Here is a 24,580-nt window from a genome sequence, read left to right on the forward strand (position 1 = left end):
TGTTCTTAATTCAATGGAATATTTTTCGTTATTATTTGTTGTGGTACTTAGTTTTCAAACAATTTCTTTGTCTGATTAATGAGGCAGTGTGACTTGTTTTACTAAATCAGAAGCAATTTCATCCTTGTTAACATGGGCAGTTCTATCTTTGCAATTTTTTTTAATTTAAATGTTTGCTTCTGAATCAGTACATCTTTCTGTTTAGACTAATGTGAAAGTAGCATGAATGCTTAGATTGCAATTCACATGTTCTTCCTCTGCCTCGTTCCAAGAATCTTGCTGGTTGTAAGGACTGGTGCTCTTGGTTTACTTGAAGTAGCATCAGTTTCTCTACAAGCTCAGAGATTAGGCAGAGCATTTATAAACTGGGATATTTTGCTTCAGTGTATCTTGTCAGGATTTCAGTAGATATAACCATGCTGAAACACACCGTCCTGGCATTATGAAAATAAAACAATTCTTTCCCTCAGTTTTCCAAAGGTGGTTCTGGTTGAGAGTTCCTTTCATCACGCGCGTGAAAGGAACTTGCATTGCAAACCGTAACAGCTTGTTTACAGATGCTGTGTTACTGTCTGTCTAGCTGTGCTTATGGGTGTGTTTTAATAATTTTCTTTGTTCTCATGCGCTTTCTTGATACAAGGATTCTTAATGTGTGTGTGTGTTTGTTCTAGATGGCGTCAGACTCGGTCACTACTTGTCTTTCTCAACCTGTGCATTATGTGATTTGCAAACTTGGATTTGAGAAGAAAGACACCTACGACATTAATAATATTTTATCTGGAAACTGTGAAGTATGTTGGCAAGCTGTTACAGAGCATTTGTGTTACCTTGAATCAGGTTGGTATTTACCTGCAGGAGTAGTGACACATTTAAGGCTGATGCAGAATTTCAGTACATTTCATAGCAATCCTGCCTTAGTTGTAACATTTTGTTACAGTACAACATTAACTCTGCTGCTGATTAGAGTATGTACAGTTCATATCTACAAAGAGCTTTAAATTCTTCATCCTCATTTGGTATTCGGCTTTTGCTGGCTCCTAAGGTTCGTGTAATGTGTGCTACCTAAGTACCTCCTCCTTTACCTTCATCTTGGTTCCCACCTTAATATGCCTGTAACATAAGGGGTTCAGTTCTGCTTCTCTCTGACCCCATAATTGTCTTCTTCGGTGTTCTTTATGTATCTTTTGCAGTAAATTTAAAAGCCTGGGGCCATAAATATTGCTACTGTTGCTTCAGTATGTGTTTCCCAACTTTAGCTTATACAGAAGTAGTGTTTTGTTTCCCTTCTATGCAGAACAGTTTGTAGTTGGTTTTTTTTAGCCAAAACAAAGTATTTGTGTCCTGATGAACTCATTGAATTTTAATTTGCCAAATTGCATCATGCAAGCTCTGTTATTAATTTCCAAAGGTGGTAAAAATATCTTTCAATAAACCAGAAGAATTTATTTTCGTATAAAAAATGTCCCACAAAAATCAAGCAGTGGTACCACTCTGTAAGGTACAACATCCATCTTTGTTCTTCAAAGGTTGTAAGTGGTGCAATTTGACTGATCCTGCTGAGCCTGCACTGGCTTCCAGCTTGATTATGTGGAATTTCTGTAGAAATTCTAGTATGTTCTTCATATTTTAACAGAAGCAGAACATAATGATACCATTTACTTCTGTTGGTTTTTTTGGTGTGGAATTTTTTGTTTGTTTTTTTTTGTTTTATTCTGAGAAGGTGCTTGATCCTACCTGGTTTTGCATGGCAGTTTTAGTTTCCATATATCTTTTCTGTGTGGTGTTTCGGACAGTAAATTGTATTGTATTGGTTGTGGTAAAATAGTCTGGATGAAATTGTCTGTGCTAAATATGTACACAAAGTACAGCAGCTTTTATCCCTAGTGAGTTTTAAAATACTGGACCTTTGGGAAGGTTGATTCCCTAACCACCTTCTGTTTTTCAATTTAAGATCAAAGTGTGGATTATATTAAAAGCATACGATCATTAGGACCTGTATGTGAATCTGTTAATTTGCACTTCAAGTCTCTGACCAAGGAGCAATTTGTAATTCAGTATGCATCGTGGTTCCACTGGACAAACTGCACAGAGGTATGGAAATTTCTGCAAACAGTTACTATTTTCCATAGGATTTCCATAAATCCTTTGTGGCAGTTTAATGTAAGAATACAAAAGATATATCCATGAACCAAAATGCTTATAATTTGTAACTAATTGACCTTCTCTGGTAGATGTTTGCTTGTAATTTTTCTGACTTTGTAATTATATTTTGTATTAGACAACATGAGCTTTGGATCTGTTCTAACATTAGTTTGTAGGATTTTGTTTTTCTAATAATCTGTGCCTAATATCAAGTTTTAGCTTGTAAAGTTACTATGGATAATTTTAAAGATGCAAGCACTAGATATCAAGAGGTTCTCTAGGGAAATTTCTCTCCAGACATCCATACTTATCTCCTTGGCACAGTTTCCTTTCTATATTTGCATAGCAACTACCATAGAGGAATATTTAGGTTTCTTGGTGCTTTTGACAATGTGATTTTTACTTCTGAATATTGAACACAACATTCTTCCTATTCCCTATCATACAGGTGTTTCTTGAAGTGTTTGATGTTTTACAATACACAGAAGCTACAGAAGTTGCTCTTGGCTTAATGAAACTAACATCATGCTTGGAGCGAGCCTTGGGTGATGTAAGTGCCAGGATGAGGAGTCTATCGCAGATTTGGCTTCATCAGATGGGAATGAGCTCTTGGATTTAATTGCATGTTGAAAAAAGTGAGATTGCCTTGTACTGTACAAGTACACTAATAGCCCACATACATTTTGAGTTGGACAGAGGTTCTTTTCTGGGTCCAGTTGTGCTAACGGAAACATATGTGGGGCTCCTTCACCAGTGCTTGTAGAGTTGCTTGTGCGAGTGCTGTTACTAACCAATTTAATTAAGAAAGAGAAAAGTTTGATTAATCAGTGTATATATAGTAGGTCTTTGTTAGTTTGATTTATCTAACTGAAGTGGGTCAGCATAGCTTTCATGGAAGATCTGATGGTATATTAACTTCTGTGAGGGGTGACATGCAGCTGCAAAAATGGACTGTTGGGTAACTTCTTTCCTAGGGAGAAACAGCTACTTAAACAGATTTTGCTGCTGGGCTGTGTTACAGCCAGATAAGTTAAAATGGCTGGTTGCTCAATATCTTTGAGGAGCTCTGGAGAAGGAAATGACAGAGAAAGAGCAATGGGTTAACTCACAAACCAATTTGCCCAAGTATGGGGCATGGTGAATTTTGAAGTAACAAAAAATTACCAAAGATTGGAAAAAAATGTTGGGGATAATAGAATGCAAGGTGTGATAGCAGTTGAAACTTGAGATGCTGAGGTTGCCCAAGAAGGATAAAATCTAGTGTAATGAACAGCCTGGATCAGAAGACAAACCTCAAGTCTCCTTCCTTTAACAATGACGGACCCTGTGAATTTCTGTGGTAAGAATGAAATATGGTGTCCTTGGTAGAGCTTATTCTCTTAGTTACATGTTCTTGTTGTGCTTTATTGGTTTTTGTGAGATTTTTTGGAAGAGAAGAGCAGTATATGTACAGACCCTGTGAAAAGCCTAATTATGGGAACATTAAGTAGAATATCCACTCTTTTCTAATGTGTTGCCTAAATTTTAATCTGTCATGAAATTACAGAGTTTAAAGCCTTGTTAAGGATTTGGTGGGTTTCATTTGATTAGTGTTTTTATAATAATGGAAATAGTTATTGGGTAAAATAGTCAAATTATATGTTTGAAATGCAAAGAAGTATACTAAATTATTTATTATCTGTTCTGCTCTTTTTTTTATAGGTGTATTTACTTAAGGGTAACGATTGTCCTTTCCTTCTAAGAGACTTGCTTGCATCTCAGCAGCTTGCAGATGTCTTTGGACAAGCTGTAGTAAGTGCATAGTTTTGAAATAAGGAATAACTACTGAGCTGGTTTTCTTCCTACTAAATGGCAGGCTTCCAAGTGCAGCCTTTATTTGTACTGAAAAAGAGTTTGCAAATTCTGTAGTATATAGGATAAATATATGTATATCTGTTTCCATTTTGTATATGTTACAGTGTGAGGAATATGTGGTAAAAAAATAGTGAATATTTTAAAGGCGAGATCGTGAGTTCCTATTTACCTTTCCATGTGAAAAACCTACATATGTAAAATTTCACATATCTGACAAGGCAACAAGCAAGCTGCAGAGTTCATCTGCTTCATCCTGAGTTACACGACTTGAAAATACATGTCCTGCACTGGCTCTTCCTGATAAGCTGTGTTCCCCTTCAAAAGCACTGAAGCGAGATGCTTTATAACTTTTACCACATTAGACATTTTCAAAATGGAGGAATCTAATGTGCAAAAAAAAAAAGCCAGAATAAACCCAAAATTTGGGTGACATTTATGCCCTTGTGTAAACAGAGTAGGTGGATCTTTCAAATACAGTCTTAAAAATGCACATTCTTTGTTAGGACAAAATATTGGGTGTGAACTGTGGAAGGTTATGTTGTTATCCACTCTAGTAGTGTCATAAGGATTATTTCTTGAATTTTGATGGCATGTAGACTATTTAAACTTTTACAATTGAAAAATAAACCAAACATTTTGTTTGGTAGTGAACTGGGAATACAGCTTTGAATGCAAATCCTGTATTTTATGTTAATTTGCATTAATTTGAGCTGGATTTATACTACAAGTAGTAAGAGCTAAACTTGATCTCATTTGTTTGCCTGTCATAACTGTTCGGGGTGTCTAATAACTAGTTCTGTTCTTCTCATATTATATTCTGTAGCCTGTACAAACAAGGTGAAAGATTCTCTTTCAGAGAATACTGGGAATTATAAATTATGTGTTTCTCTTACTGTGACAAGTGGTGGCCCATCATCTTGACAGTACACACTGTAGTTTTTCGATAACTTCTGAAGTTTTCTGCCAGGGAAAGGTAATAAAAGTAAGAAGGGTAAGAAGGGCAAAAATGAATGGATTTCTTCAGACAGTAATCACTTTGTTTATTAATCAGATGGATGTACTGAGGGTGTTCATTGGATCTCCATATGGTCTGAACCTTCGTAATGTTTTGTGGCATGGGTTTGCATCACCACAAGAAATTCCTGCCAAGTAAGTTACCAGGAAAAAAAATCTAATTTTCTTACGATTCAGACTTGTGAATTCTTGAAAAGTGGTTAGTAAAACTTACTTCTCTTATGGGGAAAAAAAAAAAATTCCGCTGCTGCTGCTTTTTCTGGAATGGATTTACATAGAATACTTCAGCCATTACAAAGTATTATGTCCAGTGGTTTTTGTACTATTAGGGAAAGCAAGAAAGTTTAACTTTTTGTAAAGTCAGGGCAGTGAGGAATAACTTGGAACAAAAGACAGAAGAATGGGGTAGAAGGAGGAGCAGCAGCAGCCAATATAGAATAGAGTGATGCTTTTTTTGTAATTCTACTCTTTTTTTTTTCTTCATGCTTGTGAATGCAATTAAATGCCCCTACTTGGATGGGGAGTGTAAATTTTGGGTGTTTTTTGAAAGAGTGAAAAAACCCTTTTGTCCTTAACTCACAAATGTTGATTCTTTGCAAAAGATTTCTTTGTATAACCTTTGCTAATATATTATGGTATTCTCCCTAGATACTGTGCTATGCTGCTTTTTTTAACAGCAGGATTGGGTCAGTTGCTACAGACTTATCTTCTGCAAACTAAATGTGTTTTAGTACATCGACCTTATGTGATCTTCGTTAGCTTAGAGGAGCTTGATATATTTCCAGGCAAGTATTTAACCATTAGCATGTTTGTTATTATCATGTATTTGCTATTGTTTCATTGTCCAAAAGCACTGTTGAAAATGCATTTTCAAGAGTTTCAAGATGAAATCTTAACTAAGATGCCTGTATACACTGTCATTAGATGAACCAATCATGCTTGTAGGGCAACTTCTTAATATGTAGGCAGTTCACTGACTATTGACTAAAACACTGCATTCTAAAATAATTATAACACATTGAAACATGCAATATGGCTGCTTCTGAATGACTCCAACTGTGTGTCACATTTTTTTGATTGTGAGAGTTAATTTCATGTAACAGTCATCTAGTTTGCCTTTGTGAAATCTAACTTTTTCCAGAATCAATGGATTCCAGCAGCAAGGGTCCCAGCAGGAGTGCACTGAGTCTTAAGGGAAAGTAGTGTTGAAACAGAGTAAAAGATGGTGACACATCTTCAGTCCCCTAATGCATTTCTTAGGGAAGGATTTGAAGTGTTAGATTAAAACCTTCTCATCTCCCTGTCCACAGACCTTATTTGGTTTATTCCTACTATTTCAAGGCAACAACAACATATAGGGAATCTTGGTGTCAGTGGTGATCATGGTCAATTTGTGCTACATAATCACTGGAACATCTGTCCAAGAAATTGAGACAGCTTTTGGAAACCAAATCAAGCTGATAGCATTCCAATAATGATGTAGTATAAATCCTGTATCTGTTGATTGGCTTCAAAAAAACACCTACTTCAATCAGATGCACTTAGCATTTTTAGCTTTCTCTCGGATAAGACCTTTATAATGGGAATTTATAAGTGTGGTTTGCATTACATGGTAGCATTGAAGTATGAAGTGTTAATATATTATGGTATATTTTCAATATAGAAAATTGATATAATAGGAACAATGTGCTCATGTTCAAATATTCATACTACTGTACTGATTCTGGCTGAATAGAAATGATTAATTTATATTACACTTTTTTTAAGTATTTGAAGTAAGTAGAGAACAACTCAACAGAAGCTGGGTTCAGTTGCTGTTTAGTCTTTAAAAATAATAAAATAATAAAAAGAAAACGTAACTTTTAATAATAAAATGCTTTTAATATTAAAGTTCTTTTAATAATAAAAAGCAAACATGAGTTTTTAACTGGTTTTGCTAATTTTATGTTATCACCACAAATGCAATCTTAAATGTTTAAATTGTGTTCTTAAATATGACTACTGTTGTACTTGCATAGTTAAAATAAATTGGATAACTTTTAAGTCTCCTTTTACAAATGTTGAAATGATATTGTATTTTGTATTAGTGAAATATTAATAATTAGTAAACTGTAGATTATATGTAGTTTTTCAATGTTGTTTTGTTTACTTGCAGATCTTAATAATGAAACACTTTCCATAGCTGAAGAACTTGTAAAACTGTCCAGTTTTGTATTAAAAACAATGTTACCATTTTGGATCGCAGCTTTAACAGCTTTCAAGCAAAGCAGGTAAGGTTTTATTAAGTCAATTTTTAATAGAATATTAAAAAATATTTGAATAGAATATAAAAAATATAAAAATAATATAAAAAATATTAAAATAATATAAAAATAATATATTCTGTATTTTTATATCTGCATTTGCAGATTCCCAGGTTTTTTTACTAAATCTGTTACTTAACAGCATATAGTTATACTTTGGTATGGTGACCTCTTGGAAAGTTTACTGAGCTATGACTGTTTTGTGCAGCTCAGGTTATAAACTATATTTTGAAGCTCAGAAAGAGCTGTTGGAGATGTAGCAAAAAAGGAAAGATTTACAAAGCAAGTGGAAATAAATCATCATGTGTTAAATCACACATTTGAATTTTTAATAAAAAACAGAGCATAATGTTTCGTTTTCCTCTCCCATGCTTTACCTTTTTGTGAGTTATTCTGGTCTCTGAGCTTGAATTCAGTGATCAGTTTCTGATTGGCACAAGGAGTCATTTATTGTTTGTTTACAAAGTGCATTACAAAGGAATTTTGTCAGGGTTGTTTGGCCTGAGACTGTAACTCTGAAATGGTTTGTATTTATGAGGCAGAAAAAAAGCCTTTGGATATCTGTTACTTTTTCAGATACGCTGACAGTGTGATTCTCTTACTTCCTCAACTGGAAGTTGGACTTAGATTGCTCTTCACTACAACTAATAAATGTCCAAATCGATTGCTAACAGCTGAGGTAAACGTCTGTCTAAAGTTAATTATTTTGTACTTACAATATTTGTAAAATAGTTGTTTTAGAGGCATAGTGTATTTACCCATTTACAAATTTACCCCTCAAAATTTCAATCGATTGTGGAACATTATTTACAAATCTCCAGTTGAGATTCGTGAATGCCTTTAATTTTTATTTGATCTCTGCCAGTAAAAAGGACTCGAAAAATATTTGAAGATTAGTGTTCAAAAGCAACAGTTTAGGGTGAAAAGCAGGCCATGATATATTTGTTTTAAAAAACTCAGAACAAAATCCCAAAGTCTACTTTCATTCATAAGGTGGCTTTTTTGCTATTCACTCTCCTGTGGTATCTCATGCTAATGAATAATTTAAAGTTTGATATACATGTCTAGTTAACCTTTTTTGTTTGAAAATTAAATAATATTATTTGTCTTTTGTTCTAGTCCTCTGCTCTCTACACCACTTTTGATGAGGTACTATGATTTTTCTTTTCAATATATATCAATGTCAGAATTTTAGCCATGCATGTTTCCCGTTACTAAAGTTAAGAATGCTCTTTCTTTTGTTGAATATTACATTAATTCTAACTTTTTTCGAAATAAAAGATGATGGACAGTAAACACTTTAAATTTGGAATCCTCCAGCAAATATCAACATTAATACAAATTGTTATGAACAGACTGTTTTCTTCTAAGTGTTTTATCTTGAAATACTTCACTCCCCAGAAACAAACATTCTGCCATTTTTCCTAGATGGCATTATTAAAAATAAGTACAAATATATATTGCAAGCATAAATCCTCAATTTTACAAGTTGTTTGGATTATCTCAAATTGTTTGTCAGACAGAATTAGACATCTTGATTCTAGAGTGGCAGAAGTAATTACATAAAATTAGGAAAACTACTTTAGTTAGTGTTTCTTCCTTGATTTTTTGGTCTTAAATAATAAGTTTCTATTCAAATTACTTTTTTTTCTAGATGCTAGCAAAGTATTTGGATAATGAAGAAGTCAACCAGCTACCTGTAGTTCTTGAGGAGCCTGCCATGGCAAGTGTTTTGAAAGTTTTCTGGGGTTTTGTTGTTGCTGGTTTTTGTTTGTTTGTTTCACTTAGTAATATCTTTATGATATATCTAATACTCATTTATTTCATATAGCTTATGTCCAGCAGCTTAGAACCAGAACCTTGTTGGCCTTTTTCATTGTGAAGGATACAAAGTCATACCTGACAAGCTCTGTTGCATTAGGAAATAGGACTGGGTTTCTGTCTGAAATATAAGTGTTTCAAAGATATTTGTCTTTAGACTTCTGCAGTTCAGATGAATGGAGCAGAAGAAGAACTGATGCCTCATACAGGGAAATTTCAAACTTCTGATTGCTTCTGGGACACATCTTGCCACTCTCTGGGCAGATGGCACAAAAATGTGGCTCAAACCTACTAGAGCATGTTCTGCATCTTTCTACCCAAATATATTGTGAACAGGAAAACTAGGGCTGTTGAGTTCAGAGGTCTTTTGAGAGTGTAGGGGAGATCTGAGGTTGCTGTCCTATTGCCAGAGGAGTTGGGCTGTGAAGGGCCTGGGACAGAAAGCTGAGGAAAGTCTGTTGTTAGCTGTCAGAGCATAGCTTGTATGTTATGAGTATAGTTTGCATTAGGTCTTTTTCCTGAATAACTGAAAGTCCCTTTCCTATAGATATGATCACATACCTGTCTCTTCAGAGATACTGATTCACTGAATACATTCAATTCTGTGTGAATACACATAGAATAGAATTAAGTATAGGTGGTGTATGTTTCCACAGGACTTTCTTTGGGATTTCTTGAACCACCAGGAGGGCCCACGTATAAGAGATCATTTGAGCCATGGAGAAATCAATCTAGAAATGTTTCCCAGAGACATAGCTAACCAGATAGTTGGATTTGCAATTACTCTTCTCTGCAGATTCTCAGACAAGGATATATTTTCTCTTACGGTAGGGACCAATATTTTGTTCTCAGAAGACTTTTTTTTCAGTTATTTTGGATGCAAGATATGATTTTTAGAGAGTTTTATGACTGAATCTTTCTTGACAACTGCTTTTTTGTGCAAATGAAATATTCCTTGAAGTAAAAAATCATGAAAATATGTTTTTGCTTAGTTTTGTAGTGAAATAATTACAGAAAGTTTTCCAAAACATTACCATTTCTTGCTGTACCTTAATTTGTTGGCTTAACCAGTCCTTATTCACAAGGGTGATCCATAAATTATAATGATTCCACTTAATTTTGTCAAATTGTGTTCATGAACTAGCCTGTTTATCTGCAGAATTATCTGAAAGGTGTGTAGAACAGCTGTAGTTCACCCACTGAGGTATATAGTATGTAGTTACTGAAATTTTCTTTTCTTGAGACACTGTAAATAATAGTGGCTTGCTAATGGAAGTGTTGTTTGTATCCATACTTACACTATGAATTTTTAAACACTTTTTGCCTAGCAATACGTTTCCCAACATTAGAAATTATTTTATTTGCTCTCCCCAGTTTCCTGTTTATATTTGGGATTACTTCTTTCAGTATCACACAGCAACCTGTGAGATAAATTTCAATTTATTAGCTGCAGCTCTGTTTAGTTTCTCAAGATGTATTGTGTGCTGCTGCATTGAGAGAATACTTGGTTGTTATTCTGTCAGCTGCTGTCAGGTTTCATTGTTAAAATATGTGAAATTAAATTAAACCACTCACTGTGCTGATTACTTCTTTCAGCCCTTAGACATTTCAAAGTGTTTATTGACGTCAGTGCTATAGGTGGCTTGCATAAAATGAAGTATTAAGTCTAGGTCTGCATATGATTAGGACAGCTTAAAGAAACTGTTGTGTATTGTCTGTGATTTTGTAAATCAGGAACACATGGCCATAAAGCCACTGATGAAATGTGCAAGTTGCTACCAATCTCGATTTCATCCAATTTCCCGACTCAAGAAACAGGTAGGTGCTTCCATCTGTGAATGTGTTGTGGTCCTTAAAATTGTGAATTCTCAAAATTCATCTGATTGTTTTCTTTATGTTTTGATTGTCCTAAGAAAGAGTTGAAACCTTACATATTTTTAAATTTATTTACATTATTTTTCAAAACTTGAAGGAAATCACAGTTGCTAAAATGGGATATAGTTATGCACACTCCTGTTATTGCAATTTATACCATATTTGTGTTCTAGATCACTAAATAGCTTTATTCTTACCTGAGTCATTGCTGTTCTTCAGTTTTCTTAATCTCCTTATGCTTTTTTTATGTCGGGAATGCTGCTAGGTCCTGTCTCCAGGAATCTTGGATTAGGCTGTTACAAGTTTTTTACTGTATGAAGGCTAGCTGATTAAGATTCTGTCATGGCTGCAAAATCTGCTTTCCATTGTTGCAGAAGTTCTCTGTCTATCAGTTTAATGAACTGCTTGAGGATGTTCCTGTATTGATTTGAGATTGCAGTAGACATACTTAGTTCTTTTACTTTTCAACAGCATTCAAACAGTACGTTGCAAAAGTCAGGGTAGTTATTTTTTTATATTAAGAAAAAACATAGAATACTAAATTGGTTTGTTCAGATAATGTTTTAGCATGGAAGTGTACATCAAGACTTTTTGCCCTAACCTAAACCTTAACAACTGAAGATGGCTCACACAATTATGACAAGTGAACAAATAATTTGCTGCCTGTTGCAGCTTTTTTCAAAGTGGGCCACTAAGAAAAGCATGTCAGAGTCTATACTTCATAAAACATTTTTCCTGATATGTTTTTGAGGTGCTGGAATGTATGAAGAGCATTCACTTATGGCCTGAATTGCCAACAGTGCCTGAGGAACAAGTATCAATGATTAAAGGGTATGTATGTGCTGTGTAAGATCACCAGATATAATACAGCAAATAATTCCTTATTCTGAAATGGACTTGGTAACCAGTAGGAAACTTTATATGAGATACTAGTTAGAAAAAGAGCATAACATTCTATAGTTATTTGAAAAGGAGGAAGTCATTAATATCACTGGACAAAACTGTACTTATTGAGAGCTGAGAGAAGAAAATTTATGCATCTGTCATGTATTCAGTATACTGCAGGATTTTTATGAATGAATAGACAATTGAGAGGGGTTCTGAATATTGCTGACACTGAGAAAAGGTTGATTTAGTTGAAGAAAGAAAATCATGCTTGTAAGGTAGAGGGAAAATAAGTAACATTAAAGAGTAAGAGTGGATACTGATTTCAGTGCTATCCAAAAAAAATCTGTGTCTAGATCTACACCATTTAAGAAATGAGTACTACACAGTTTTATAATCTCAAATCCTAATTTTTTTTGTTTTATTTTTAAGGTTAGAAGGAAATGATGAAGCTAATACTTTAATTTTGATGATATCTGAAATTATATCTCAGTTGCAGCAATATGTGCCCCAGAGTTGCTGCAGTTCAGATGAGCCAGTCCATAGTGTCCTAACAGAGAGGTGAGTTTGATGTCCTCCTGGTTCCTGCTGTCAGCTTCTACCTGCAGTCCAGCATAAGAACTCTCAAACCTAAGTTATCATTTCCTGTTTTCAGAGCAATGCTTGAAACGTAGTATGCATTTTTCTAGTGTTGCTACTGATTTAATCTTAAAACTAGGATTGCAGCTGAACATCATCTTCAAAATCAAGATGAGACATTGTAGATTTTGGAATTGGATTTTACTTTGGAAATTAGACCAGGAAAGAAAAATTATTTGAATATTTATGTACTTACTAGATTATGTTGGTCTTACTTATTAGATCTAGTTTGTGTGTTAAAACGGCATCAGAAATTCATTTTCACGTGCTTGCTGTCACAGCTCTGTGTGGCATTCAAAATGGTAATACACCACTATGTAATTCTGTTCTTTGTGCTTTAATATCAAGCTTCAGAAAGAGAAAATGTCTTGTAATACTTGGTATCAGACTTGGAGGTATGTTAGTTCCAATTATGTCTGGCTTGGAATAATGATCAAAATCATTTGACTTTTAATTGACATTCTTAGATCAGCCTTAAGAGTCGCATGACTGAACAAAACGCATGTTTGAACGAAACACTCCTAATCAAACCCATTCAGCACAGGCAGCATAGAGCAAAGATTTTACCTGTTGCTTTACTTATGTAACTTGTGCGTCTTCTGCTTCCTACCCACCAATCTACAAATTTATGATTTATGAAAAAGAAGCCTAGTGATTGAAGTGTTAAACCTTATCCTTAGAGTTTTCTGCCTTTATCACTTCAACTCATTAATGTTTTGCTATCTCAGAGATAAACTGAGCATGAAGGAGATTAAGAAACAGAGTGTTTTAAGTGGTGTGACACATTAGTGTAGCAGATTAAAATATGGCAGCAGGAAGATATTTGTGTGCTTTAACAAAGTATGATCTGGTGTGGTGTTGATTTAAAAAATGGCCTCACCACGTGCATTTTACGCAATGTTAAGTCTGCTTCTTGTTCTGCCCAGAAGAAAGACCACACACTAATGGGAGTACTAATTAATAGCATTTGTTTCAGTGAGTGTTATTATGATGGTTGTTAATTCATTGTGAGTTGAGCTATGGTGGGAGGCTTCAACCACAGCCCTGCTTGATTTGATGTGTTCAGTATATCTTTGCAGCCAGGCAGTTTTGTTTATTGTGGTTGTGTTTCTTTGATCTGAAATGGGAAACATTCATCATAATCAGTTTTGCATTTATATTCAGTAAAGTGATAGAAAACACAATCACTGCCCTATACACATATCATTGCTTTTTTCAATGAGGTAAGGGCAGTTTGTTTCCAGGTTTTCTGTATTAAAACATTGAGTCAAACCATACTTAATATGAATGTATCCTATGTTAAATCGAGCTAACAAAAGATTGACATTAAAAATCCCTTCCTGTTTTGGAGGCTGCTGATGGAACTTTGTGCTACACGTATTTGCACCCTGTATTCCCCACGACCTGTCCTGGAAGTAGTGGCGGTACTCCGGAAAATAAGCACGCAGTGCCATCAAGTGTCCCAACAGGTTACTGCCAGCGCTGCGCTGAGATACACGCAGTGGGTTAACAAGACTCTGCGTTCTCGCCAGAGGTACAACTATCTACGGATGCTGAACAGGTTGGTGCTGGTTCTGCTTTCCTTTGTGGTTAGGTTTGCAAGAGAATGGCTGCGCGCCACTCCTGCTGCTTTTCAGTGGATTCTCTTGGAAGTTTAAAGTCAACAGTTCACTTGTTAACCATTTCAGTGTAAGTGTCAACCAGATTTCTATTAAGTAGCAATATTGAAATAACTAAAAAATCTCGAATTGGAGAATAATTTAATGGGCATTGTTTGATTACTTCACTGTAAATTACAAGCTTTCGTCTGAAGTATCATTTAAATGTTAGATTGTATTTTTTTTAGTTTCTAACGTTTCCTATTTAAGCATATAAATGCCATTCAAGTTTTTTATCTCACTGTAAGAGGTTTAACTGGTTTGAAGATTTTATATACTTTAGTATGCTGCTTTTTATCATTGCAACTGACTCAGCATCTTTATAGGTAGAAGAGATATTGTTTAATATTCCATTATTTTTTTTGCTATTCATAAGGGCTTTCCAAAGTTTTATAAGCATTGTGTTACTGGGAAGGTTATGTTCCTAAAAATGCCAACCCTATTATTTAATGAACATAGCTTAAACTGAAAACTGATGATACAGATTTGTGATTCGGTCGAACTGTAGTTTATTATCTATGGATTAATGGGTGCTTGCAAGTTTTTCTTTGGAATCTTAGATATTTGTCCTTTCTTTCCCCTCTCTTTTTCAGTTTATAGTCTTTGTTTATTTTTCTGTAATTTGCATTGCTTTTTGCTGAAGTACATTTCATAGTCTTTTTTTTGCCCTGACTTTGCAATATCCAGCAATTTAGGATGGGTGCAGAAGTTAGAAGATCTTTTTTTTTTTTTAAATGTTAATGATTTCTTTTTAATTTGGTTATATTTTGTTTATTTAAGGGCTTTTTTGTTTTTTTTTTTTTTACTTTTAGCATTAAATTTTTGTCTCCAGTGTTGCAGCTCATCTTACTATTGATTACTCTGGAACTAATCAGTGTTCATTCAGTTTGTAAGAAGAATCCTTTTGATTATCAGCAGTATCTAAAGTGAGTATATAAATTTACTTTATGAAAACAGGAATTGCCCCAGAATGTCTTTTTGATCTGTACTGTAGAAATTTCTTTTCCACTATAGCCCTAATTTGCTATATAGTTTCCATTATAGCCATAAATTAGACAAGGCTCACTCAAGAGCTAAAATAACTTTGTTGAAGTGTAGATAGGGCATATTAATACATGAAAGCTGCATTTAATATGTTGCTGACTTTACTCCTTGTGTGTTAATTAACAGCTAGTTGGATATCACATACATTGTGAAACATTGACTTTGAAAGCAAAGAAAACCATTTGGGGAAGATTCTGTCACACATTTGGTCACTGTGTTTTTTCTATGGTGATGTTAATTGCAGTTCTGAAAATATTCACATCTTACTGTGAGAGGGAGGGAGTGATTGTTCTCCAAAAGTAGAGCAAACTTTAATGTATTGATCATCTGATCATCCTAAGGGAGATTTGGAAACTTGATGTTTGCAGCTCTGAATCAGGCATAGCGATATTATTCTCCTTGGGTTTTTTTAAACTTTTCTTTTTAAATCCTTAGAAAAGTTTTTCTCTAATGTTGTTTCTTGTAGGTTTTTGAAGTCAGTCTTGCAGTACACTGAGAACTTGGTGACATACACAAGCCCTGAGAAAAACAAGTGGGATGAAACCATGGAACTTACAAGCAAGGTTTTGATAAAAATAAGGAAAATCATTGGCAGAAAGTTAATGTTAATGCATCTAGCTACGTGAAGTAAATGGGTTTAAGAGTGTCTGGACATTGATATATTTAAATAGTTATGGAGACCTCATGTTTGATAAGTCTAATTCAAAGACAAACTTCATCAGTCATTGCCAAATTTTGGATGCAAAATTTAGTCTTTTATCAGAAGGAAGCTGTTGGTACTGGAAGTGAATGATCCAGCTTACAGAGAACATGTTGTTTGTCCACTGAAAAAGATTTACTGTGAACTAAATCAGGATGATAAAAGTTCTACTGTAAATGTATTTTGTGTTTTGCACATTTAATTTTTTTAATATGTTTTTAGTTTCCTTCTGTATTGAAAAATAACTAAGAAAAAGGTGTAAATAAAAGTTATGGAAATTTTTTAATCCAAAAAGTAATTTTTTACTTTGGAATACATCAGATATTATGTCAGACACTGTGTCCAACAGGTTAAGAAATTATGAACTTTCAGCATAAAACAGTGCTCATTGGCATCTCATTGGCATGTTGTTGTTACTGTAAACAGTCTGATCTTGCTCTGAACTCTGAGGTAGAGCTGGTAACACAGTAACCCATTGCTTATACATGAGGATTTGAAGGAGGCAGGATGGAATAATTTCTGCACAGTGTGTGTTTGTTTTGTTTAATTTCATATGCTCATTCCCAATACATATATAGTTAGTTAATTTCATACAGAATGAATATGAACATGTGCATGCACATGCTCACAAACACATACTCACTGTGGTTTAGAAAGTTATCCTCTTATTGCACACATTCATTTGAATTCTTTATTTTTTCAAAATAAATTCTCCCCCTTTTTCATAACCAAAGAGTAGAACTTCAAAGGAATGCATAGGTTGAAAAACATTCACTGAAGACCACCAGTGTCTCTCCATTTGCTTTCTCCTATGGAGAGTAAAACCAGAGGGTAATGTCTGGAGAATGTTTGGCTCTACAAAGGATTAAAGATTCAAGATACATTTTAATAAGCTTCTTTGCAATGTTTCTGGACTGGAAATCACATTGAGAGATTACTAGTTTGGTTTATTCAGTGTGGGGGATGGATATAAACTAAGATCATATTGCTTCCTTTATGCTACTCTTGAAATGTATTTGTGTTCGAAACATAGCTTTGTCACTTTCCAAGGGTTCTTTTGTTGCTATGGAACTAAATTATGTGAAGAAGTTTGAATTAGATAAAATAGATTAAATCTGAAAATAGAGAATAATTTGTGAAATGTAGTGTATGAGCCACAATCTAAAATTTCAGCTTTTTTTTTTTTAAACCTGAGTCAGAAAATCCTAATTATATTTTTGGAAGCTTATTTTGTACCTGTTGGCTTTGCTCAGATGTATTAACTTCTGCTAAGTGTGTCTTGGTAGTGATATTTACGATGACACTTGCTTTGATGGGGGCAAGTATTAGACAAAAATTATTTAAGTTTTATATATTTATTGTAGGAAAGAGATCAAGAAATGAACACACAGTCATGTTTTGAAAGTACACAGCTGGCTGACACATTTTCTCCTTTTGAAAGTGCATTCATGTACTAAAAAACACCTTATGGACCGCAGAAGTGTATTTTCAACAACATAAGTTCTCCTTTTGTTGCTATATTTAAACTTTGGTAAAATGGTCTTGCATCCTGTTAATTTCATTTGCTTTTACCTAAGTTGGAGCACATTGACACTTTCTTCTCTCCTAATTAGTGCCACAGATGTGATTTGCTGCTATAAGTTTGCGGTAAGAAGCATGAAGGATTTCTGGCAATTCTGTCAAAGATGCTTTTTCAGTTTGTTTTCCTGCCTCTGAAACTCTCTGATGGGAACACTGCTAGCATCTATTGTTAAACAAATCAGGAACAGACTGGGACAATCCAGTTATTTATTCTGACTTAATGCTGTCATTTGCCAGAAGGGCTTATGCATGCAGGGCTTATGGCTTATGACAGCCCTGCATGTCATTTGCATGCAGGGCTTACAGATTTTTCCTGCTGTTAAGACTTGTGGAATAGAGCTGTAGAATAAGTGTATATCCTACAATGCACATTGAAGAACTGGCAAGAGATATGGTAGAGGTCACTGGGTTTGTCCTTTATCAGTTACTTACTTTTCAACTTCAGTTACTCATCTTTGCCATCTCGTTAGAATCACTTTTGAGTTTTAAGATATTAGAAAGAGTCTAAACTTTGAACACTGAGCATTCCTGAGAGCAAAGGAAGCTTGGAATAACTATATACCTAGATATATCTAGGATTGTACCAAATAATGTTTTCTTCCAAGTGCGGTATTTCATCCAGGTATTACTTGGATCTGCTTTAATTATTGGCCTTGCTCCCTGAGGTGTGTTTTTTCCTTGAGGTATTCACTCATTGAATCTATATATAGATATAGAATCTGCAGCACCACATGAAGAAAAATGTTGAATTATTTTGTTTACCTGGATAATGCTAATGAGGGAGTGATAATTCTTAAGTCAGTTATTCCAAGTTCAATTAATCAATCTATTGCAGAATGACACAGAGTCACTGAATATTTTGAGTTGGAAGGGACCCACAAGGATCAAGTCCTGCACAGCACCATCCCCGAGAGTCACACCATGTGCACAAGAGCATTGTCCAAACACTTGAACTCTGTCAGGCTGGTGCTGTAACCACTTCCCTGGGGAGCCCATTCCAGTGCCCAAAAACCTGGAGAAGAAAGTTTTTCTAACATCCAGCCTAAACCTCTCCTGACGTAACTTCAAGCCATTTCAACATTTGTGATTTTTGATACATTCTAGGGAGCATCAGGATCAACTAAAAGTTCACTGAGGTGGGCACTGCAGAAGTGCAATGAAGTATTTTTTATGGTAGGCATCTGTGTATGGAAACAAAGCCCATCCTTTATGTACTTTCAGTCATTCTCTAGTTTGTGCTCTCCACAATGGCCATAGGAGGGGTTAGAAAGAGAACCATGTGTTCTTACTCAAACATGACACCAGCGACGAAAGTAATTAAAACCTTTTTGGGGTTGTCATCACTACTACATTATAAAGAAACGTTTACGTAAGAGAGCAACAAATTTGATTTACTTTATCTTTTAATACGTCCCATATAGTGGTTTTCAAGCAGCCTGATGGCCTTTGAAGTGAACACGTGGTGGCAGTGTTTGGTAACTCAAAATAGCACTCCATGCTGACATTCACTTATCTCTTTTCTTAGCATGTATATTTAAAAAAATCAAGTTTTCTTCTTATTTCATGAGTTTTGTTTGTACGTGTCTCTAATTGTGTCTTCTGTTGAAACTTGTTTCCTCATTTGTTCCAGTTCACTTTTGGAGAAATTGAATGCACCTGAAAAAAAAACTTTTGCAAACATTTTAATAATTAAGCAGGGGTTCATTACATTTTCCACACTATTTGCTGAGGACTTTTGGAATTTGCCAGAAGTCCATCAGCTGCCCCTCTCCTTAAGTTGTTTAAGAGAATGAGTTAATTGAATAGAATAAATTTATTTTAACAAATTCTTGCTTTTACTAAAAATAAGTATTGATATTCCTAAAAAAAAATCAGATTTTTATTTATTTTTCCTGTGAGAACACAAAAAAAATTTCTCAAAAGTAATATGTCTTTTGAACAAAAATAACTGCCAAGAAATGTTTATTGAGAAAATTTCACTAAGGTCTCAGCCTTATTGCTGTGGTAATGATTTTTCAGTCTGTTGAAACTGAAATGTGCTATTCATATGCTGGCCTGTGAAGAAGAGCTAGTTGAGCACTGCTTGTTGGGTGGCCTTTGAAAACCTTGTCCACAGTAGCAATTTCAAACCATGTGGAAAGGTTGCAGTTAGAAAAGATTTTCATTCACATGAAGAGATTTTTTTTACACTGTGAAATCTTGTGTAGAAATGTTGGAACATCCCCAGCAGAGATTGTTTTTGCCTTACACTACATGATTGCATCTGGTCCATGCGTGGTGTATCACCTTTTTTTCATAAATTGGTCTGCAGATGCAGAGCAGATTCCTGGCTGGTGTAAACTATTCCTGTCCCATCTTCTTTGAGGCACATCCTTTACTCTGGTAAGGATATTCCCCGTGCTGTTTCAGTTTCCCTTGAAGCGGGTTGGTTTCTAGGTGTACATTTTTTTCAGGCTAGTGTATTTTCAGGAGACGGGAAGAAAGAGCCACCTAGTTGAGACAAAATTGCTGTATAGCAAAACCTAATTTAGTGTCTTACTTTGCAGGGAAGTGAGGATCATATGTGGGACTCCACAGCTACACACCAAATTCTAGTTTCTTTAATATTTTGTGTTTCAGGAAGCACTTCACCTAGAGTAGAAATGAATTTCCTTTTTAAGGCTTTTTTGGGGCAGCACTATGAGCTAGATCAGTTGATATTTGCTTTTTAAAAAAATTCAAGGATAAATGGAGATCTCTTATTTAAGAAGTCTTTTAAGCCATATAGATTTTCAGATAGAAATTGAAAGGAAAATGCCTGTTGTTTGTCTTCCCTGGGCCTCAGGCAATAGGATGTAAATATGGGTAGTGAATGCTGTGTGAGATTAAACTGGCATTTTTTCTGAAAGTGAGAATCCAAGACAATATATACAATTAAAGCCAACAGCCTTGCCTACCAAAAGGAGTCCATGCCTTCTGGCATTCTCCACTGAATACCTCCTCTGTTCCTCTCCCATGTATATGCATCTCACAGTTTCTCTTAAAAAAAAAAAAAAAAAAAAAGGCGTTGTAGAACCAGCCAGCGCCAGTTTGTTTTCCATGTTTTCTTTTCTCTGTAAGGGATTAGTTGTAGTAACAGATTTCATGTGCCAGAAAGTGGGTGAACATTAACTATTTTGTCATGCACTGATCCTTCCCACAGCCCTGAAAAATTTGAAATGCAGGAATGGTTATTCATTAACATTTCTTTGTGTCTACAGGAAGTACATTTACTATGTAAACATGTTTTATATAGAACATACAGCTGTTTTGAACGAGCACTCAATGAAACATAAGAGTACAGTGCCTACACTGCCACTTCAGAAACTCTGAGATACCACAGCATTGTGTTTTGGAAGAGTGAACACGCAAAGACTTAGTGGAAGTTTCTTTAAAAACCCAAGTATCTTTGATTTGTTTAATTGTTTTGTGTCTAAAATGTGTCTGCACACTGAACTATCAATGTGCAGTCAATATTTAGAAGGCAGGGGAATGTGTTTCTTTGTGCTGATTTTAGTAGAGATCCCATTAAAGAAAGAAAACTCAAGCACCATCAGATAGTCCATTTTTCATAAACTGTGGAGTATATTGGTACGAGAAAAAAACGTTATAGCATGCAGAAAATGTGCCTAGAATATCTAGAAGAATCACAGTCTGCTTGTTCTGAGAATGTCAGTCTCAAATCTGTGAGGAACTTTACTAGTAATGCTACATCCATGGATAATCAATGGAATTGTGTCAGTTGCTCTCTGCAAGCAACTCCACTGGCTGAACTTTTGTGAAATTGGGATGTTTTCTGAAAAGGTGAGGAATGATTCTGTTTCCCAGAAACAGGAGTCAAATGAGAGTGTTTTGGCTGGGCTGTTGCCTCTAGGTGATTGAAGCTGTTTTGCCCCTTCAGAGCTGCAGGATGATGCATTTACCAAGGTACTTCTCAAACTGGCTGTAAATGGTGAACATGGGCTGTACACAGAGGCACTCCCATGTCCAGGTTACCATTCCTAAAGGGCTCTAGGGCTGAGAAGCATAGGTGTGCTGAGGAGAGGGGTTATGTACAGCAGACCAAGCCCTTGGACAGCTCTTGCCTGCACACAGGCAGATGTTGAGGTACCAAATTAGCCAGCATTTGGACCATAGGCTGCCATACTGTGGGTTTGTGTTTGACCTTTAGGTGAGAGAATCACTGAGGCTGGAAAAGACCTCTATGATCATTCAGTCTAACCACTAGTCTAACCCTATGTTGTTCAGCACTAAACCATATCCCCAAGTGCCACATCCATGTTTTTGGGGTTTTTTTTTTAACGATTCCAGTGATGGTGATTCTGTCACTTCCCTGGACAGCTTGTTACAATGCCTGACCAGCATTTTGGTGAACAAATTTTTCCTGATATCCTACCTAAGCCTTCCCTGGTGCAACTTGAGGCCAATTTCTTCTTGTCCAAGCACTTATTACTTGGGAGAGAAGGCCAACTCCCATCTGACTCCTTTTTGGTAGTTGTAGAGAGCAAAATGGTCCCTCCTAATAATCCTTGCTCAGAAAAGTCCAAGACAGAAGAATGGAGTCTCAGTTGTCTAACCAATCCTACATGCACCTTTTATTAAATGTTAAGGAAGGGGGAGGTTTCTAGTAGTTTTAATGGGAAAATAATACTGCCCTTAAACTGGCAGGATAGTACAATGATAGGAGATGACAATTAGATGAGCTCATAAATTTTGTGCTAATGGCATCTGTGCGAAAGCAGGAGGTTAACTCTACAAACCTGATAAAAAAGAAATGAAAAAAAAAGCTGCAGTTGACCCTTGAGGATATAATGCACTTGTGTCAACATGGACTCTGCCCAAACATTGTTCTGCTGTGGAAGCAGCTGGATGCCCTGCCCTCTGGTTTATATAGAGCCAAAGGGAAGGGGTAGGGAGAGATGATGTGAGGGAAGAGGGAGGAGAAAAAGAAGCAAGAGGGAAGATAAAGCAAACCCAGCTCACCTCTTCAACACCACACTCTGAACTGGAAATGTTCTACAGCTGACCCTCCCAGTGCTCATTTCTTGATATTTAGGAACCTGCATCAGCAGAGAGAGAGTGTCTGCCTCAAAGTCATAGGTGCTGTTAAAAGCAAGCCAATTTTCTGCTTCCTTTACAAATATTTTTCTCTGGGAGGGTAGGCAACAATGGAGAAAGGGGTAGGGGAGAGAGTAATGGCTCTCCTGTCTGGCCTCTAATATTCAAGGTCTAATTTATAGTATTCCATGTACCATGATGGTGTCATTTTAATGGTGTATTAATGCTGCAGTCTGGAATATTTATTTGGTAGAAAATGCATCTGATACTAAATACATCTCTGGGGAGATGGCTGTGGGATGATTACAGAACTGATGGCCATCAAATTGATAGCATTTCTCTGTCCTCCTGAGTCTTCTGCTGTAAAAGTGGGATAGGGTGTTTTCTAGTTAAGAATAATGGTCTCTGTGCTATCCTTGGGGGCAGATGTGGCCCAGCACCTGCGCTCTAGATCCAGGATACAGAGCTTCTACACAATTATCTTCCAGTTTGGTGTTAATTTCTATTCAAATTAATCAGTAGTTACTTGACATGAGGAATCACATTGTGAGCTTTAAAGCTTTATCACACACCATTGTTGTTTATTTATTTACAGTCTATTATTCATGCTAGAAATACTGAACAATTTAACCTGATTTGTAACCTTTCTTTCTTTTTTTTTTTTTTTTTTTTTTTGGCTTTAGTCTCTCATGTGATTTGCATATGTATAATGGGGTAGGGGGGAGAAGGGAGGTTATTGTGGGACTGGATTTTTTTTGTTCATTATCTATACCAGCTAATATGAGATCGTGCCCAACAAGATTCTTAGCATCCCTTACTTTAAAGCAGGTGAATTTACTGAAGCAAGAGAGACATTACTGATCTGAGGAAAGAGCAACCACATATGCAAATAAATATACTTGATTCATGGAGTTTAGTTTAACATTAACTGTGTAAAAGCTATGCTGTGGATATTTTGTTTTCATTAACATTCAGGCAAGGTGCAGTCCTGTCTGTGGGAAGACAGGATGTGTGATGGAGGGAGCCCTGCAGCCTGGCATCTGCAGGGGGATGATCTATAGCTGCGACTTCTGCAGGCTCAGAGCAAAAATTGTGTGAGCATGAGTGCACCAGCCATGTACATCAGTGGGTCTGTGACAGTGGGGATTCTCCTGCCAACATCCTTGCTGGATGGCAGGGATTGCAGCTGTTAGCAATCAAGAGGAAGCTATCATTTCCTTTTGACTTTTACAAACTGGCCTAATATAAGCTCTATTTATTCAGGTGTTTTTATACAAATTTTCCAAAGATCCTGAGTTTGACCTTTGTGTATGTAGTTCCCCCTCCAATTAGTGAAAACCATTTAGAAATGTCAAGGATGGGACTAGAAGGGACCTCCTAGGTGCTGTCTGCTGTTGGTACAGTAAACCAGATTGCACACGATCTTTTTCAGCTCTGTCAGATACCAGAAATAATCTGTCTCTTCTACTCATCTGTTTGCTGTACTGCTGTACCAGAACCTTGTTCATGTTGCTTAGAAACCCTCTACTAGTATCCAAGTTTCTTTTCACAGCCCATTCATATTAATTTGTTCTTGTGCCAATATTGTCCCCTAGTCGGGTGGCTCTGCTCTCTATCTAATGTTTGCGTATCACTTCAATGTATTTGTAATAAGGAACCATATCCTTTCTCAGACTTCATTTTTTTTTATGTTAAACAAGCACAGGTTTTTTAGTGTCCACTCATAAAATAGGTTTGTTATTTCATGGATATGCCCAGTAAAATTTCCCTGCACCTGTTCTTGTTTTAGTTCCTCATCCATAGGACTAGTCTTGCCTAAGATTGAGGTCAGATTAACTGAAATAATTCCCACTTCAGTGGCACACTTTCTCAACTCTAACATGACTTCTTCAGATCCTAATCCCAATTTCCAGTATTTATGTGATCTTTGCTTAACTCAGTACACTTTTCAAGGTGATCATTCATCCTCATGGGTTAGATGCCACCCT

At 35.7% G+C, this 24,580-nt stretch overlaps 1 protein-coding gene across 4 annotated transcripts; it reads left to right on the forward strand.

Moving 5' to 3' along the window:
• Nucleotides 1–656: 656 nt before the first annotated feature.
• Nucleotides 657–16,229, forward strand: ERMARD (ER membrane associated RNA degradation). Of its 4 annotated transcripts, none has more exons than XM_085055410.1 (17): nt 657–837; nt 1,952–2,091; nt 2,591–2,692; nt 3,844–3,933; nt 5,048–5,145; nt 5,659–5,795; nt 7,166–7,280; nt 7,890–7,992; nt 8,433–8,462; nt 8,968–9,036; nt 9,791–9,961; nt 10,869–10,952; nt 11,761–11,840; nt 12,327–12,455; nt 13,885–14,094; nt 15,004–15,117; nt 15,702–16,229. In XM_085055410.1, the coding sequence occupies exons 1-17, from the start codon at nt 672–674 to the stop codon at nt 15,859–15,861; spliced, it is 1,998 nt and encodes a 665-aa protein (XP_084911536.1). In that variant the 5' UTR covers nt 657–671; the 3' UTR covers nt 15,862–16,229. The 4 variants fall into 4 exon arrangements, with proteins under 4 accessions (XP_084911536.1, XP_084911539.1, XP_084911538.1 ...); XM_085055413.1 differs by having other exon boundaries at nt 15,024–15,117; nt 15,702–15,841; XM_085055412.1 differs by lacking the exon at nt 9,791–9,961.
• The last annotated feature ends 8,351 nt before the right edge of the window (nt 16,230–24,580 follow it).

This window comes from Lichenostomus cassidix, chromosome 3 (genome assembly GCF_008360975.1).
Source record: "Lichenostomus cassidix isolate B80296 chromosome 3, HeHo_3.0, whole genome shotgun sequence".
Lineage (NCBI taxonomy): Eukaryota > Metazoa > Chordata > Aves > Passeriformes > Meliphagidae > Lichenostomus > Lichenostomus cassidix.

Coding starts and splice junctions, on each gene's coding strand:
- ERMARD (XM_085055410.1), top strand. CDS start 672: ATGGCGTCAGACTCGGTCACTACTTGTCTTTCTCAACCTGTGCATTAT. Junction 7,281..7,889: donor ACAGCTTTCAAGCAAAGCAG/GTAAGGTTTTAT, acceptor TTACTTTTTCAG/ATACGCTGACAGTGTGATTC. Junction 7,993..8,432: donor ATCGATTGCTAACAGCTGAG/GTAAACGTCTGT, acceptor CTTTTGTTCTAG/TCCTCTGCTCTCTACACCAC.